This window comes from Anolis sagrei, chromosome 1 (assembly GCF_037176765.1).
Source record: "Anolis sagrei isolate rAnoSag1 chromosome 1, rAnoSag1.mat, whole genome shotgun sequence".
Lineage (NCBI taxonomy): Eukaryota > Metazoa > Chordata > Lepidosauria > Squamata > Dactyloidae > Anolis > Anolis sagrei.
Genome location: NC_090021.1, coordinates 28,590,235 through 28,605,027, shown reverse-complemented (window position 1 = coordinate 28,605,027; position 14,793 = coordinate 28,590,235). Strand labels below are relative to the sequence as shown.

Genomic DNA, 14,793 nt, shown 5'->3' with positions numbered 1-14,793 from the left:
AAAATAATTAATAAATAACATTTAAACTTTTTTTAAAAAAGCAAAATAATTGTTTTGAATTATTTTTTATCAGCACACTGATGATTTAGAACTGTATGGAAGAGTTAAAAGTATTTGTGCTTCCAGGAAAGACCCAGAATAATTTAACCAGTACAGTAGTTAAAATACCTTGATAAAAATTACAAGTGGTTCATTATTATATCACTGATATTAATAGATTTTCAAGAAATATATGTTTCACAGACCTTTCTCTAAGTGAATGGAAATAATCATAATGTGAATATAAAAGGTGAATAGCATTTTATTTCCCACGACTAAAGGAAAAGCCTTGTTGAAAGACTTACAACCAGCATGATGTAACAGACCTCAAAAAGTTAAAAACTAAATCCAATCATGATTGGTACTAAGTCAAAGAAGTGAAACTATGGCATTCTAATCTCATTAATTTAATTGTTTTTACAATTACAAATGCAAAGAACAGGCATATTGGTAAAATTATTAGCAAATGCTATATGACAAACTATTAGCAAAATAGCAACAAACATACATTTATAATGTAAGGAATCACTGAATGGAACTGCAGGCTTTATTAACAAAAGATAAAAAACTTTGTGGACTGGGTTCGGTCACTGCACGCATTACAAAAAACACAAGAAAATAATGTCATAAACACAGTATGAGGCTTACCTTACATGACAGAATGCTAATATCCACCCATCATCGATTAACATTAGATTTTCTGCCTTAAAGCTCATGTTCAGGTCTATGCCATAAGCTCCATAGACATGAATCAGAAGTGGCCTCCTGCACAGCTCTATAGAATTGGCTGCATGAAAAACGGTAATTGGCACCCAAGTTCCATCCTGGAAATGAAGGAGTATTTTACATTAAAGGATGTTTCGAAGTTCACAAGGGACACGTGGGAACAAAAGCTTCAATTATACATTTTAGAGCATGTTTTTTCTTATTACAGTAATTCCTTGCCACTTTGACTGCACAAAAGCCCTCTCAAAAAATAAAACAGGAGATTGGCCTGCCACTGGGTTCGTTTACCAATGCGGAGCATAAAAACTCATTTAAATGCAACACCTGAGAAGTCTATACAACATGAAAGCTACCGGCTCCTCCTGCACTCTCTAATGATAACCCATCTGCATTATGACCCAAGTAGTTTAGCACTTAAGTGCAGCAGCAAACCTTTAGTTATAAACTTAACATTTCTATGTATGTATATATTTAGTTTAAAGCCTGAAAGTTTCCTAGGAATTCTCTTTTGCATGAATAACACATCCATCAGGCCAGGGCGTGTTGTTTTTCTTCTTCTCTCGCTTCCATTTACCTAGCTTTCTTCCATTTGTTTGTAATATATTATGGCTATATTAGTACAGATTGAGTAACCCTTATCCAAAATACTTGGGATCAATTTATTTTGGATTTTGCCAAATTTTGAAATACCGATATTTGCATGTACATACATAATTAGTGTATTTCATCGATTGTAAGACACACTCCCACCCACATATAAACATCCTTAAAAGTTGGATGCATCTATAATAGCTTTTTTCCTGTTGATGGTACTGAAATTACTGTGAGTCTTGCAATTGATAGCATTAAAATTAAAGAAATGTGGGTATCTTTGAGATAGGGCACAAGTCTAAACAAGGAATTAAATTATGTTTAGAGGCATAGCCTGAAGATAATTTTATACAATACTCTAAATAATTTTGTGCATGAAAGAAAGTTTGTGTACACTGACCTGTTAGAAAGCAAAGGTGTTATTATCTCAGCCACCGGCACCGCGGTGGTGCAATGGGTTAAACCCTTGTGGCAACTGAACTGCTGACCTGAAGATCGTCAGTATGAATCCGCGAGACGGGGTGAGCTGCCAACTGTCAGCTCCAGCTTCCTATGTGAGGACATGAGCAAAGCCTCCCACAGGATGGTAACATATCCGGGCATCTCCTTGGCAACGTCGCTGTGGACATCCAACTCTCTCACACCAGAAGCGACTTGCAGTTTCACAAGTAGCTTCTGACACAATTAAAAAAAATCTCAGCCAATCATGTGGACAATTTTGGGTTTCAGAATTTTGGACAACGGATACTCAACCTGTACTTTTTGTATGAACATTTTCATTGTTACATCAAACGCATATATACTTGTTTTGGGATACTCTAGTGATTGTCCTTAAAAGTCTGTCCCATACAGTAGGACAAGACTAGTGTTAATGTAACAAGATACATTTCTGCGCCATAAGTTTTCTCTCTCATTAGAAAAAATAGAACCTTTACATTCATCATGCTCAAAATCAGAATTAGAAAAAGAAATGAGAAGCCCGCTGAACCCCTGCAGGGTTGCCTACCAACACTCTCTGACCTACTAAAGATGGCATTTTGAGGACTTTATGAAGCACCGGTCCTTATTTTCCTTCTAAATGCTTTTTGAAAAGAGGGTGAGAGAATTGAGAGTCTTACCTTGCTCTTAGCTTCTAAGCGTATGGTGTGACAATTCACAGTAATTGGTGCCTCTTGTGTTGTATGCTCAACAAGGCTGTTATCTGCCAGTGAATATGCAAAGCGTACTGGAGGCTGAACTGGGGAGATCAGCCAAAAACAGCAAGTGCTGGTGGTATGTTCAGGACGCGGCTCCAATTCAAACGAACAGGCCCAAGCAGGTAGCTGGGGAGAAAAAAAATCCAAACCAATATTATTATCCTCCTTATTTTATTTTAATTTTTGTTTTCCTCTGCAGAATATCTTCCATTGCCTGCTTTCCAATGAAAGGATTTGGACTTCAGGCTTAATTAACTTTGGCGTGTGCACCTGCCAGGAATTGCTTTTCTCTCTCCCTATAAACAGGAAAAAAAATGTCGAGAGAAACAGTACAACGACGAGAAGAGAACAATTTAGCTACCTTCCCCCTTTCTCTAAAAGCTACTTAATGAGGTTCAACATACGACACAAATGGAAAACAAAATCCTGGTCTATTTTGAAAAAGAAAAGAAAAAAAGCAAGCAAGCAGGACAGTGCCAAATGCTCTTAAAAATGTGATTTCCCTGGTTAAAAACAAGCTGCAATCAGGGTCAAGCGTGTTATCTGCTGAAAGAGTTTTATCTAGTAGGGCTGCGAGTCATTAGGAAGTTTTAAAAAATCTCTCTTGCTTCCCTTCTGTCTGCCCCTTCACTTTGTCCAACTTGAAACCCAGCCAAGGCAACGTCAGTTATTTCACGGAGGCCATGCCTTGGCTTTGGAGGCTCCGCCACTTACAATCCCTGCCTCTGACTCCGTTCCCAGCGCTAGCCATTGTGAAGAACAAAATCATTTTTTTGGCACAGCTACACTCAGAAACTCCGGGCTATTATGTTTTAAGTCTTAACACTCCTAGAAATGAAAGGAATCAAGATTCATTCTCTGAAAGCAGCAGGGTCTCTTACCCACTGCTTACTTTCTTTTAAGGAGTTCTGGTTAGTAGGTTGATAAAGGCTTTGGGAATTGTGGCAGTCAGAGTCAAAAAGCTTTACACAGAAAAACCGCTCTCCGTGTAATTGATTAAAACCTGAAGAGGATCAATCTAAAAAGTCTAGAAAACCCTGCAGAATGGGTACTATATTTAACTTGAATGGTACAATTAGGAGGCCGGTTGGAGAGCGTATAAGTTTACCCTTTTATATTACAAGGATTCTAAGTGACATTTTAAAATATTTTCAGATATCCAAATTTGAAGGCAGGCACTATCTTGGTTTTTAAAAAGAGATAATGCTTTTGCTTCTTGAGTTTCAAAGTTTGAAATAAAATATGTCTAGATGTTGGGATAATATGGTCAATTTAATTGATTATCTCTTTCTTTCTCGTATCAGAAGCAAGCCCGAGGACACAGCTGTATTTTTATGTTTTTAAAAAACACACAAAGTTTAAATGTCCTTTGACCAGTATCTGGCCACTTGGAGTGCCCCTCTGTTGTTGCTGTAAGGAGGTCCTCCATTATGCATGTGGCATGGCTCAGGCTGCATTGTAATAGCTGGTCTGTGGTTAGCTCTTCTCCACACTCGCATGTTGTGGACTCCACTTTGTGGCCCCATTTCTTAAGGTTGGCTTTGTATCTCATGGTGCCAGAACACAGTCTGTTCAGCACCTTCCAAGTCACCCAGTCTTCTCTGTGACCAGGAGGGAGTTTCTTATCCGGTCTCAGTCACAGATTGAGGATTAATTTTATTATTATTATTATTATTATTATTATTTGAAACACAACAAGATGAGTCAACAGCAGACATTCTGCTGGCTGTTGTATTGGATCACATATCGGATACTTCCCAAGTGTCTAGGACTGTGTGATGTATCGGCGAATAATGCATGCAGATCCCAGTAAGGTGACCTTCTGCAGCTTGCGGATGGTAATTTTGTCAGCGCCGATTGTGTTTAAGTGCAGGCCAAGGTCTTTAGGCACTGCACCCAGTGTGCCGATCACCACTGGGACCACCTTGACTGGTTTGTGCCAGAGTCTTTGCAGTTCGATCTTTAAATCCTCATATCATGTAAGCTTTTCCAGTTGTTTCTCTTAAATCCTGCTGTGGCCTGGGATTGCAACATCGACAATCCATACTTTGTTTTTTAACACGATCGTGAGGTGAGGAGTATTGTGCTCCAAAACTCTGTCTGAATTCGGAAGTCCCAGAGTAGCTTGACGTGTTCATTCTCTCTAACGTTTTCCAGCTTGTGATCCCACCAGTTCTTTGTCGCAGGCAGATGGTATTTTTGTAGCACAAGTTCCAATTAATCATCTAATTGCTTGTAGTCTGTCTGTCTATTGTTGTTGTTATTATTATTGAGGTATTTGTATATTGCCCTTTTCAACCCTGAAGGGGACTCAAGGCAGTTCACAGATTCCAGGTTTTGGTGTGGCACTTCTGAACTTTCGCTTGCTGAGGTGTTCCTGCAAGTATCTCTGTAGATCTTAGGAAGCTGTTTCTTGATTTAAGGCGTTGGCCTGCTGGCTGATATCAGAACAGGGGATGGGCTGGAGATAACAACAACAACAACAACACTTTATTTATACCCTGCCCTATCTCCCCAAGGGGACTCAGGGCGGTTTCTAACAAAATGCCAAACATTTTGCTTTTTAAAGGAGAGGATTCTTTAAATACTTTGATTCAAGTAAAACTGAGAGAAATGAAAAACAAATAAATAAAAGGATTATTTATGTGGGACGCCTGCAATGTTATTATTGCTCACAAATTAAAATAACCAAAGTACAGCTAATATGCTTTATGTATAAAAATGATTAATTTCATTTCTTTTCTCAAAATCACTTGCTGTCATTGAATATTTGGTGGATTTGTGTAGAAAACAGTTGTGTTAAACATGAGATTTAGCCAACAAAGACTATTAGCTACAATCTGCTTGCTCTGTAAGAATCCCATAAGATGAGTGAGGACAAATTGAACATCTCTTATTTGGAATTCCAGTATCTGAAATATTCCAAATACTTTATCTTGGTTAAATTTACATGAGATGGAGAAGTGGGAGAGGGCGCCCTGCAATACTGCTCATAAAAGTCTTGAAGTTAAAAATGAGGTGTGTGTAGCTTCACCAAACTCCTTTTGTGGTATTAGATAATAGTAAAGGTAAAGGTTTCCCCCTGACATTAAGCCCAGTTGTGTCTGATTCTGGGGATAGGTGCTCATCTCCATTACTAAGCTGAAGAGCTGGCTTCAGACACCTCTAAGGTCATGTGGCCGGCATGACTCCATGGAGCGCTGTTACCTTCCCGCTGGAGCGGTACCTACTGATCTACACACATTTGCATGCTAGGTTGGTAGAAGCTGGGGCTAACAGCGGGATCTCAAGTGGTTTAACCCAATGCACCACTGGGGGGCTTTTTTTTTCCTGAATTCCACCAATGATGGAATTGAATCAAACTTGGCATACGGAAACTCCCATGACCAACAGAAAATAGTGGAACTAAACTTGGCATGAATATTCAATATGCCCAAATGTGAACACTGATGGAATTTGGGGGAAAATAGACCTTGAGATGTGGGAGTTGTAGTTGCTGGGACTTATAGTTCACCTACAATCAAAGAGCATTCTGAACCCGACCAATGATACAATTGTGCCAGACTTCCCACACAGAAGCCCCATGACCAACAGAAAATTGTCAATCAGAAACTTTTACTGCTGGACGTTCAGACACGAAGAAAGCCAGGATTGACTAGCAGCCGCCGGTCAACCCTTATATACACTCCCCCACATTCGAAATCCCCTTTCCCGCCAGCCAAGAGTCCCGTGCAACATTCCCGCCAAATGCCAACTGCTCTCCCCGAGGTCACCAGCTGCACAGTTCTTATCAGGGTTGCATGTCAGGTTCCTGGTTTTTAGCGCCAAAACCAAAGGCCTGGTAACCGGCTCCTGACAGAAAATACTGTGTTTTCAGATTATCTTTTGCGACCCCTCTGACACCCTCTCACAACCCCCCCCCCCCAGGGGTCCTGACCCTCATATTGAAAAAAACCACTTTAGGCCCTCCAGCACAACTCTATATTCAATATCCAGGAGATGTGAACTATAGAGTTATGCTGGAGGACCTAGATATTCGGAGAGAGAACACTTTTTAAAGCATTTATAGGTCCTCCAGAAATATTAAATTGAAAGATCATGATAGATTTGTGCTGGAAGACCTAGAGATTCCTATAGAAGTATTCTCTCAGAAAATTTTTGGGGGTTTTCCCCCACTTATATGGGGGCCCTTCACCCATAACCCTAATAACTGTAGGGAGGGGACTATACATGAAAAAAGTTTTAATTTCTACCTGCTGTTCATTCATAAATGAATCCAGAAAAACTTGATCTTAAAAAGCACTATTTATATTAAAATGGAAATATTTACCTTAATTCTGTAAATGGAGTTTGACACAAGAGAAATAACATCCAAATAGAGCTTGCCGGAGAACTTCAGAAAGACAATGCAGTGGTCTTTGAACATCTCTAAATCAACCAGTTTTGTTTTTTCTTTTACTGTGTAAACCAACAGCCAGTTCTCCAAACCACATGATCCAACTGGAGCCTTCATCAGCTTGAAAAAAAAGTAAAGAAAGCAGAATGTTCAACCACCTAAACTGGGCTCTACGGGCCGATGGAGACTCCACCACAGACATCAGAAGAGCTGCAAGACCGAGAACAAGCCCCGAAAGTAAAGACAAAGATCCACCCAGAGGAAAAGTATTCTTACCATACATCAAGGGAACCACTGACCACATAGTGAAGTTGATGAAGAAACGCAATCTACAAAATATCTACAGACCCACTAAGAAAATCCAACAAATTAAATGTTCAGCAAAGGACAAGTGGGATCTTCTCACCTCTGCAGGAGTCTACCATATACCATGCAGCTGTGGACAAGTCTACATAGGAACCACCAGATGCAGCAAGGCCCAGACATGAATCAAGGAACATGAAAGGCACTGCAGACTACTTCAACCAGAGAAGTCAGCCATAGAGGAGCACCTTATGAACCAACCTGGACACAGCATATTATCTAATAACATATTATCTGAGAAATACTGGACCACTCTAACTATCATCATGTTAGACTATGCAGAGAAGCCATTGAAATCCTGAGTCCCTCTGTGGAGGTTGAGAAAGGACGGAATATAAAAGCCCTAAATAATAAATAAATAAATAAATAAATCCACAAGCATGTGGACAATTTCAACAGAAAGGAGGATACAATGAAAATGAAGAAAATCTGGTTACCAGTATTTTAAAGAACCTCTCAAATCAGGACAGTAAATAAAGACCAACACTAAAAAAATAGGGGAATTCCAGACAAGAATCAATCAGGGTCAGCTAACACCTGCCAACAAAATATCTCCCCAGGCAGCAACCAGCCAGGATTTGAAACTGCAAGGCCATTAAAGATTCCCAATTGCAACATTCAAACTTGCCTCAAGCAGACAAGAGTTCTGTAACTGCCTCGCTATTATACTAAATAGATCTAAATATGCTGGAAAGATAGCGTGTTGCTCAGGTTCATGGCATCTGAACACAGATAGGTGCTTTGCTCAAATTCTTATATTTAGAGAAAACAGGGAATTATACTCTTTCCTGGAAGGATACATGTCCCACTTTTAGGGAAAAGAGGTGTTCAACAACAACAGAGGACAGATGGGTGTAAATTTTGCTTGCTTCAGTGTAACACAATGAAAGACGAAATAACCAAGTAACACAGATATCCAGCTTCTACTCAAGTACTAGTCATAAATCAAGAAAGTACCCAGCTGAGTAACACTTTATTTTTGTTTTCAGCTGTTTGCAGTATTTTCCCTTCCCAGCAGGAAAGACAATAAAAAGATGAAATCGACTCTGGGAGGGCAGCAGAGCTAAGCGGTGGTAATGGGCAGAATTATATTCTAGAGCAATGTATATCGTAGAAGTGAATTTAATGTTAACTCTGATAGATCTATGACTAAAAGTACCCCAAATTCTACCTTTTTAATGAAAAGGAGAGGAAAAACAGCACAAGCTCAGCTGAAGTGGAACATTGAAGTTATTGTTTCCAGATAATAAACCTCTATATTGTCAGCTCTGTCCTTACACCAGAACCCAGCACAAGGAGGGCAACCCAGGTAATGAATGGCTCTGTGTAGATTTGCTGCAGGAACAAAAGCCAATTGTTCTTGTTGTTATGGGCTGTCAGGTGGACTCGGATTTATGGCAATCCTTTCTCAGGGTTTTCTTGGCAAGATGTATTCCAAGTAAGTTTGCTTTTACCTTCCTGTGAGGTTGAGAGAATGTAACTTGCCCAAGGTCATCCAGTGGGTTGGAGCCCCCAGTGGCGCAGTGGGTTAAACCCCTGTGCCGACAGGTTTGCAGGTTCGAATCCAGGGAGAAGCGGATGAGCTCCCTCTATCAGCTCCAGCTCCTCATGTGGGGACATGGGAGAAGCCTCCCACAAGGATGATAAAACATCAAATCATCCGGGCATCCCCTGGGCAACGTCCTTGCAGACGGCCAATTCTCTCACACCAGGAGCGACTTGCAGTTTCTCAGGTCGCTCCTGACACGACAAAAAATAAAAATTAAAAAAATCCAGTGGGTTTCCATGACTGAGCAGAGATAGGAATCCCATTTTCATGGAGTCATAGGCCCCTTCTACACTGCCATATAAAATCCAGATTATCTGCTTTGAACTGGATTTTATGGCAGTGTAGACTAAAATAACTCAGTACAAAGCAGATAATGTGGATTACATGCTTTGGTAATCCGGATTATATGACAGTGTAAAAGGGGCCTTTGGCCATTTCTACAGAGCTATATAAAATTCACATTATCTGCTTCGAACTGGATTATATGGCAGTGTAGACTGAGATAATCCAGTTCAAATCAGCTAATGTGGATTTTCTGCTGTGATAACCTGGATTATCTGACAGTGCAGAAGGGACCTTAGGGCCCTTCCACACAGACCTATATCTCAGAATATCAATGCAGAAAATCTCACATTATCAGGAATATATGGCAATGTGGACTCAGATAACCCAGTTTGAAGCAAATATTGTGGGATTTTCTGCCTTGATATTCTGGGATATAGGGCCGTGTGGAAGGGCCTCTTGTCTAACATTCAGGCCACTACTCCACAACAGTTCCTATAATAACCAATTATTGCTTTTAAATATCAGTCAACTGACCAATTGTTCAACCTATCCATGAATCAATTATGAAACATGCATTTGCTAGTACACATTGAGAAGTATGCAGAGCTGTCAAAGGCCTAAATGAAATAAGATACAAAGTTAATGAAATGGTGGACCACCGCTTTATTGGTTACGGTTGCTGCCTGTGTGACTTTAGGCCCCTCTATAAGGCAATGTGAAAGGTTTTGCAAATGATTTTCCTTACACTGGTGTCTAACATAATAGAGTATAACTGTATTTGTTTAGATATTGTTTGTATTAATTCTACTAGTACCTGAACACAGCTTTCAGGTGTGAATTCACCTCTACTAAATGTCTCTTTCAAAACTAATCAGGCCATCAATTCATACCTTGTATCCTATTGGGTCTCCAAATGTTGTAAGAATATACAACTCATTGTTTCTATGTTCAACATGGTAAATGACTCCTTCAGTCCGTTCCTGCACAAGAAGAGGAGTCTTCAAAGGATAGCAACAGTCAACCAACCACACTTCGGAGGTAGACTTGCTATTACTGTTTATAGTCAGAAAGCGCTTATCTTTTGTGAGGTAGAGATCCACAAAATACCTGCAGGCATAGAACAAATAAAATAGTAATTCAATAATACGCCATGAATAATATATCTGCAAAGCTACCCAAAACATACGGATAGCAAAGGCTCCCATAAATTGTAGAATATCATCTTTAACCAGTTAAGCTAATATAGGATTAGTTACAGGATGAGTACTTTATTTGCCCAGCTATTTCTTATATTATTGAACTTAGCCAACAACTAGTGTTTTCTTAATGATATACAATTATCATCAACTTTGACCGACAATAAACTCCAAGATATTTTCCATCACTATTTGCTTTTTTTACTTTAAAATGAATGTGCTTGGATGTATCTACTCTAGGAATTTTCTTGTGCAGCTTCCATAGAACTCTGGTTCTTGACTAATATATGGCACCATAGCTTGACCTCTATTACAACACCCTTTTATATGTTTCATTATATTAAACCCACCATAAATGCCACATCCATATTGAAACATTCATGAAAAGTGTCAGTGTAACTTATGAAATACTGAAATAACATCCCATTAATGCCTATGTTCCATGCACTCAGTTGGACAACTCGACAGAGTGGTGGAAGTGTCTCCTAAGAAATATGGGGTGGGCATAGGTTCTCTGGAGACACTAGTGTCCCACAATCAGGCTTAGATTCTAAAGCATGGGTCCTCAAACTAAGGCCCGGGGGCCGGATGCGGCCCTCCAAGGTCATTTACCCGGCCCTCGCTCAGAGTCAACCTAAGTCTGAAATGACTTGAAAGCACTCAACAATAACAACAATCCTATCTCATCAGTCAAAAGTAGACCCACACTTCCCATTGAAATACTAATAATTTTATATTTGTTGAAATTGTTCTTCATTTTAATTATCATATTGTTTTGGAGCCCCCAGTGGTGCAGTGGGTTAAACCCCTGTGCCGGCAGGACTAAAGATCGAATCTGGGGAGAGGTGGATGAGCTCCCTCTATCAGCTCCAGCTCCTCATGCGGGGACATGAGAGAAGCCTCCCACAAGGATGATAAAAAACATCAAATCATCCGGGCGTCCCCTGAGCAACGTCCTTAGAGACGGCCAATTCTCTCACACCAGAAGCGACTTGCAGTTTCTCAAGTTGCTCCTGACACGACAAATAATAATAATAATCGTATTGTTTTAAAGTGTTTTTTGCAATACAAATAAGATATGTGCAGTGTGCATAGGAATTCATTCATGCTTTTTTCACATTATAGTCCGGCCCTTCAACAGTTTGAGAGACTGTGACCCGGCCCTCTGTTTAAAAAGTTTGAGGACCCCTGTTCTAAAGTGTGTGTGTGTGTCAGGAGCAAGTCGCTTCTGGTGTGAGAGAATTGGCCGTCTGCAAGAACGTTGCCCAGGGGATGCCTGAATGATTTGATGTTTTTATCATCCTTGTGGGAGGCTTCTCTCATGTCCCCGCATGAGGAGCTGGAGCTGATAGAGGGAGCTCATATGCCTCTCCCCAGATTCGAACCTGCGACCTGCAGTCTTCAGTCCTGCCGGCACAGGGGTTTAACCCACTGCGCCACTGGGGGCTCCTAAGGTAAATTCAATTTATTGATGTTCACGGAACCATCCTGCACTCAGGAAAATGTCCCTCAATGTTTCTCAAACTCTAGTCTTCCAGGCGTTTCAGACTTCATCTCTCAGAATCCCTAATCATTGGCCAAGGCAGCTGACATTTCTAGTAGTTGAAGTACAAAATACCTGGGGGACTAGAGTTTGGGATCCATTGCTCTAGGGCACTGCTTCTTAAACTGTGGGGCCCAACCCCAAATGGGGTCCCCTTAGCTCAACATTGGGGTCCTGAAAACAGTGAACATTTTCTGAATGTCATTTGTTGGCTGTTGTAGACATTTACATGAATCTCTTGTGTAGTGCGTAATAGATGCACTGCACAACTGCACTGTACAGCAGACTCTCCAGAACACGCTTCAGCTGTACTCCATAAAAGAAAGTTAGCCTGTTTAGCATGCCTTGCAAATGCTGATTTGTTACCAGTAAATGGTTGATTTTATACCTGTTTTATACACCTATATACCTGGAATCACATAAACATTTCTCGGACTGAAAGGGGCCATTAGTGGAAACGTTTGTGAAATCCTGCTCTAGAGGATTAGAGATTCCTCCTAAACAATCTGGGAGGAATGCTGAGAGGAGAAATGGATAAGACACATTAATTTCACCCGCTTCCCCAAAGTACCTAATTGTAGCATCCAAGCCAATGAGCACAACATTCATGTAATCTTGATAAAATTCAATAAACACACTTGTCTCTGAGAGCACGTTTTGTTTCTTAAGTGTGGATTTCAACATTCTACTCTAAACTGTATGTTGTGGTTCTGTCAGATGAAGGGATTGGTATTTCAGAACCTGGGAGAGAGGTGGATGGTTCTTTCAATGAAGGAAATGAGGAGATTTAGAGCAAGGTTCTGTCTGTGAGAATAGGTTTGAAAGTGAAACTGTTTTGGAGTCCAGCAGACAGGGAGATGCAGTGTCTGGTGGAGACCGACTAGTAGCATAGCAACCCCAGTTAAAAACATGGAAGGCAAGGAGAAAGTTTGCTGGAGGGCCTATCAGGCTTGATCTTAGTGAGAAATCCAGCGAGCTCAGAAAATCGCAAAGACTGTGAGAAAGAAGAGCGGAAAAAGTCTCACAGGCAAGGGAGCCAAGGTCATGGAAATGACTTCATGTTTTTTAGTCTTTAAATCAGAGAAGTGTCTCTTTGAGAATTCAGATCAGGCAACACTGCTAAACAGTAAGGATCTCAAATCCTGTTTTAGTTCATGTTTTTAGTCTAAGATCTTTGGAGTTTTGGTTCATGTTTTAAGAAGTTGTTATAGCCTTGGTTTTGTATTAATACTCAAGTTCTGATTCTTGTTTTCCTGGATTTATGCTCATGTTATGATTCTGTTTGTTTTTTTTTTTCCTGTAGCTTTTGGATTATTTGGAATTTTGCCTTTGAAGTGTTCTAGTCCTAACCACTTACATATTTACTACTTTTTCCTGTTACCACATATTCTTGTTTTATTTCACCTGAAGAGTTTGTGTGTCTTCTTAAACATTCTAGCAAGGAAGTGGCCTATGAAACAATAGAAGGTGGCAATAAAAGAAACCTAAATAAGTATTTAGTGACAGCAAAGAAAAAAATAATCTACAGTGGTGCCATCCCACTGTCCTGCCTTGTGGGTGTATGTGTGTCTTTTATCCCTCATGGCTTTTGTTGGCCGTACCTGTCCTTCTTTAGTAGTCTCTTATATTGCACCATCCAATGAGTCTCATGGCACAATGGCAAAAGATGAGTAGAGTGGCAAAGAACAAAACCTTAAGGCTGTTTTACGAAAACTTAAAATAAGTGATGATCCCTTCTATTCTCTTGGTACTTCTTTGGGGGAAGCTGCCAAGATTGTTAGCTGCCGCCACCATTTTCCCAACCAGACATCCAAAAAGGCCAGTAGCAGCACTGGATAGGAGAGAGTAGAGGGGATTGGTTCTTATTTCATGTTTTCACAAGATGTTTAAGCTCTCAACTTTTGTCTCTCTCATCAGAGAAGGGAATATTTCCTTTATTAAAAGCAAGATTGCTTGCATTGACCCATAGACAAGTTGACCCTGTTTTTTTGGGTCAATTTATTTACTAGAAATATTATATACAGTACATTGTAGTTCACCGTCTACAGTACGTTGTAGTACAACATCTACAGACAAGAGTATATACAGTATCCTGCCTGAACAATTGTGAGCCTTGCAGCTAAGCTTAGAAGGATCAAGGAAGACTTAGGGGAATGCTAACCCAAAAGTCCAACTGCCTTGATCCCATGAGCCCTGGCTCTGCTACAACTCTAATTGTTTCAACAGGCAGGTTTGACTGAAATGCCTTTTTATTTAAGATGATTGCAACCCTCAAGATATTGGACTGGTTCATGCTTAATGACTGTCAGCAACTTGAACAAATTAATTTCATCTGATGTTGTACAGTCATGAGGCTACTGAGTTAGAAAGATCTCTGGTTTGACCCACCACAACAATTTCAATGTTTGTCTGCATGAACCTTCTCTACTCTCTCACCAAAGGACACCCTGACCCAAAACTGACCTTGGCATTTCCAAACTTATCTATCCAAGCCTAAGTTGCTTTTAAAAAGAGCATGACAGCACTACAGGATAACTGCAAGGTCTTTGACTAGAGTCTTCTATTGCTGCTTGTTCCGTTAAAACACATCCTTGATTAGTAAGAATTTTCTCCTATTTGTTATTTTCGTTTTCTTGGAAGGCAAATATACATTTATAAAACAGAAAAGAGCCAAGACAGTATATTTTATTAAGCATCACGTTTGTTTCTGATGGGATAAACTATCCTTAAAACTCAAAGCATTCAATTCAGACAAAGAGGTTTACCTCAATCTAAGCAGCATTAAATTTAAGAACGTGGGATAGTCTTAAACCCCTCTGTTATCAGTTGGACAGAGGTCAAACAAAACACCACATAAAACATACAGAATGTATAGCCAAATACTGAATCAGTTTTTGTTTTGTTTGAAA

General features: G+C 40.0%; 1 protein-coding gene across 3 annotated transcripts in view; it reads right to left on the bottom strand.

Moving 5' to 3' along the window:
* PREPL (prolyl endopeptidase like) overlaps positions 1-14,793 on the bottom strand; it is a 45,695-nt gene that overhangs the window by 14,290 nt on the left and 16,612 nt on the right. For all 3 annotated transcript variants that reach the window (XM_060754393.2, XM_060754392.2, XM_060754394.2), the window contains 4 exons: positions 10,036-10,252; positions 6,883-7,068; positions 2,475-2,678; positions 688-863 (listed from right to left, as the gene is read on the bottom strand). In XM_060754393.2, coding sequence (XP_060610376.2) covers positions 688-863; positions 2,475-2,678; positions 6,883-7,068; positions 10,036-10,252 — 783 coding nt within the window. The remainder of the gene's footprint in view (positions 1-687; positions 864-2,474; positions 2,679-6,882; positions 7,069-10,035; positions 10,253-14,793) is intronic.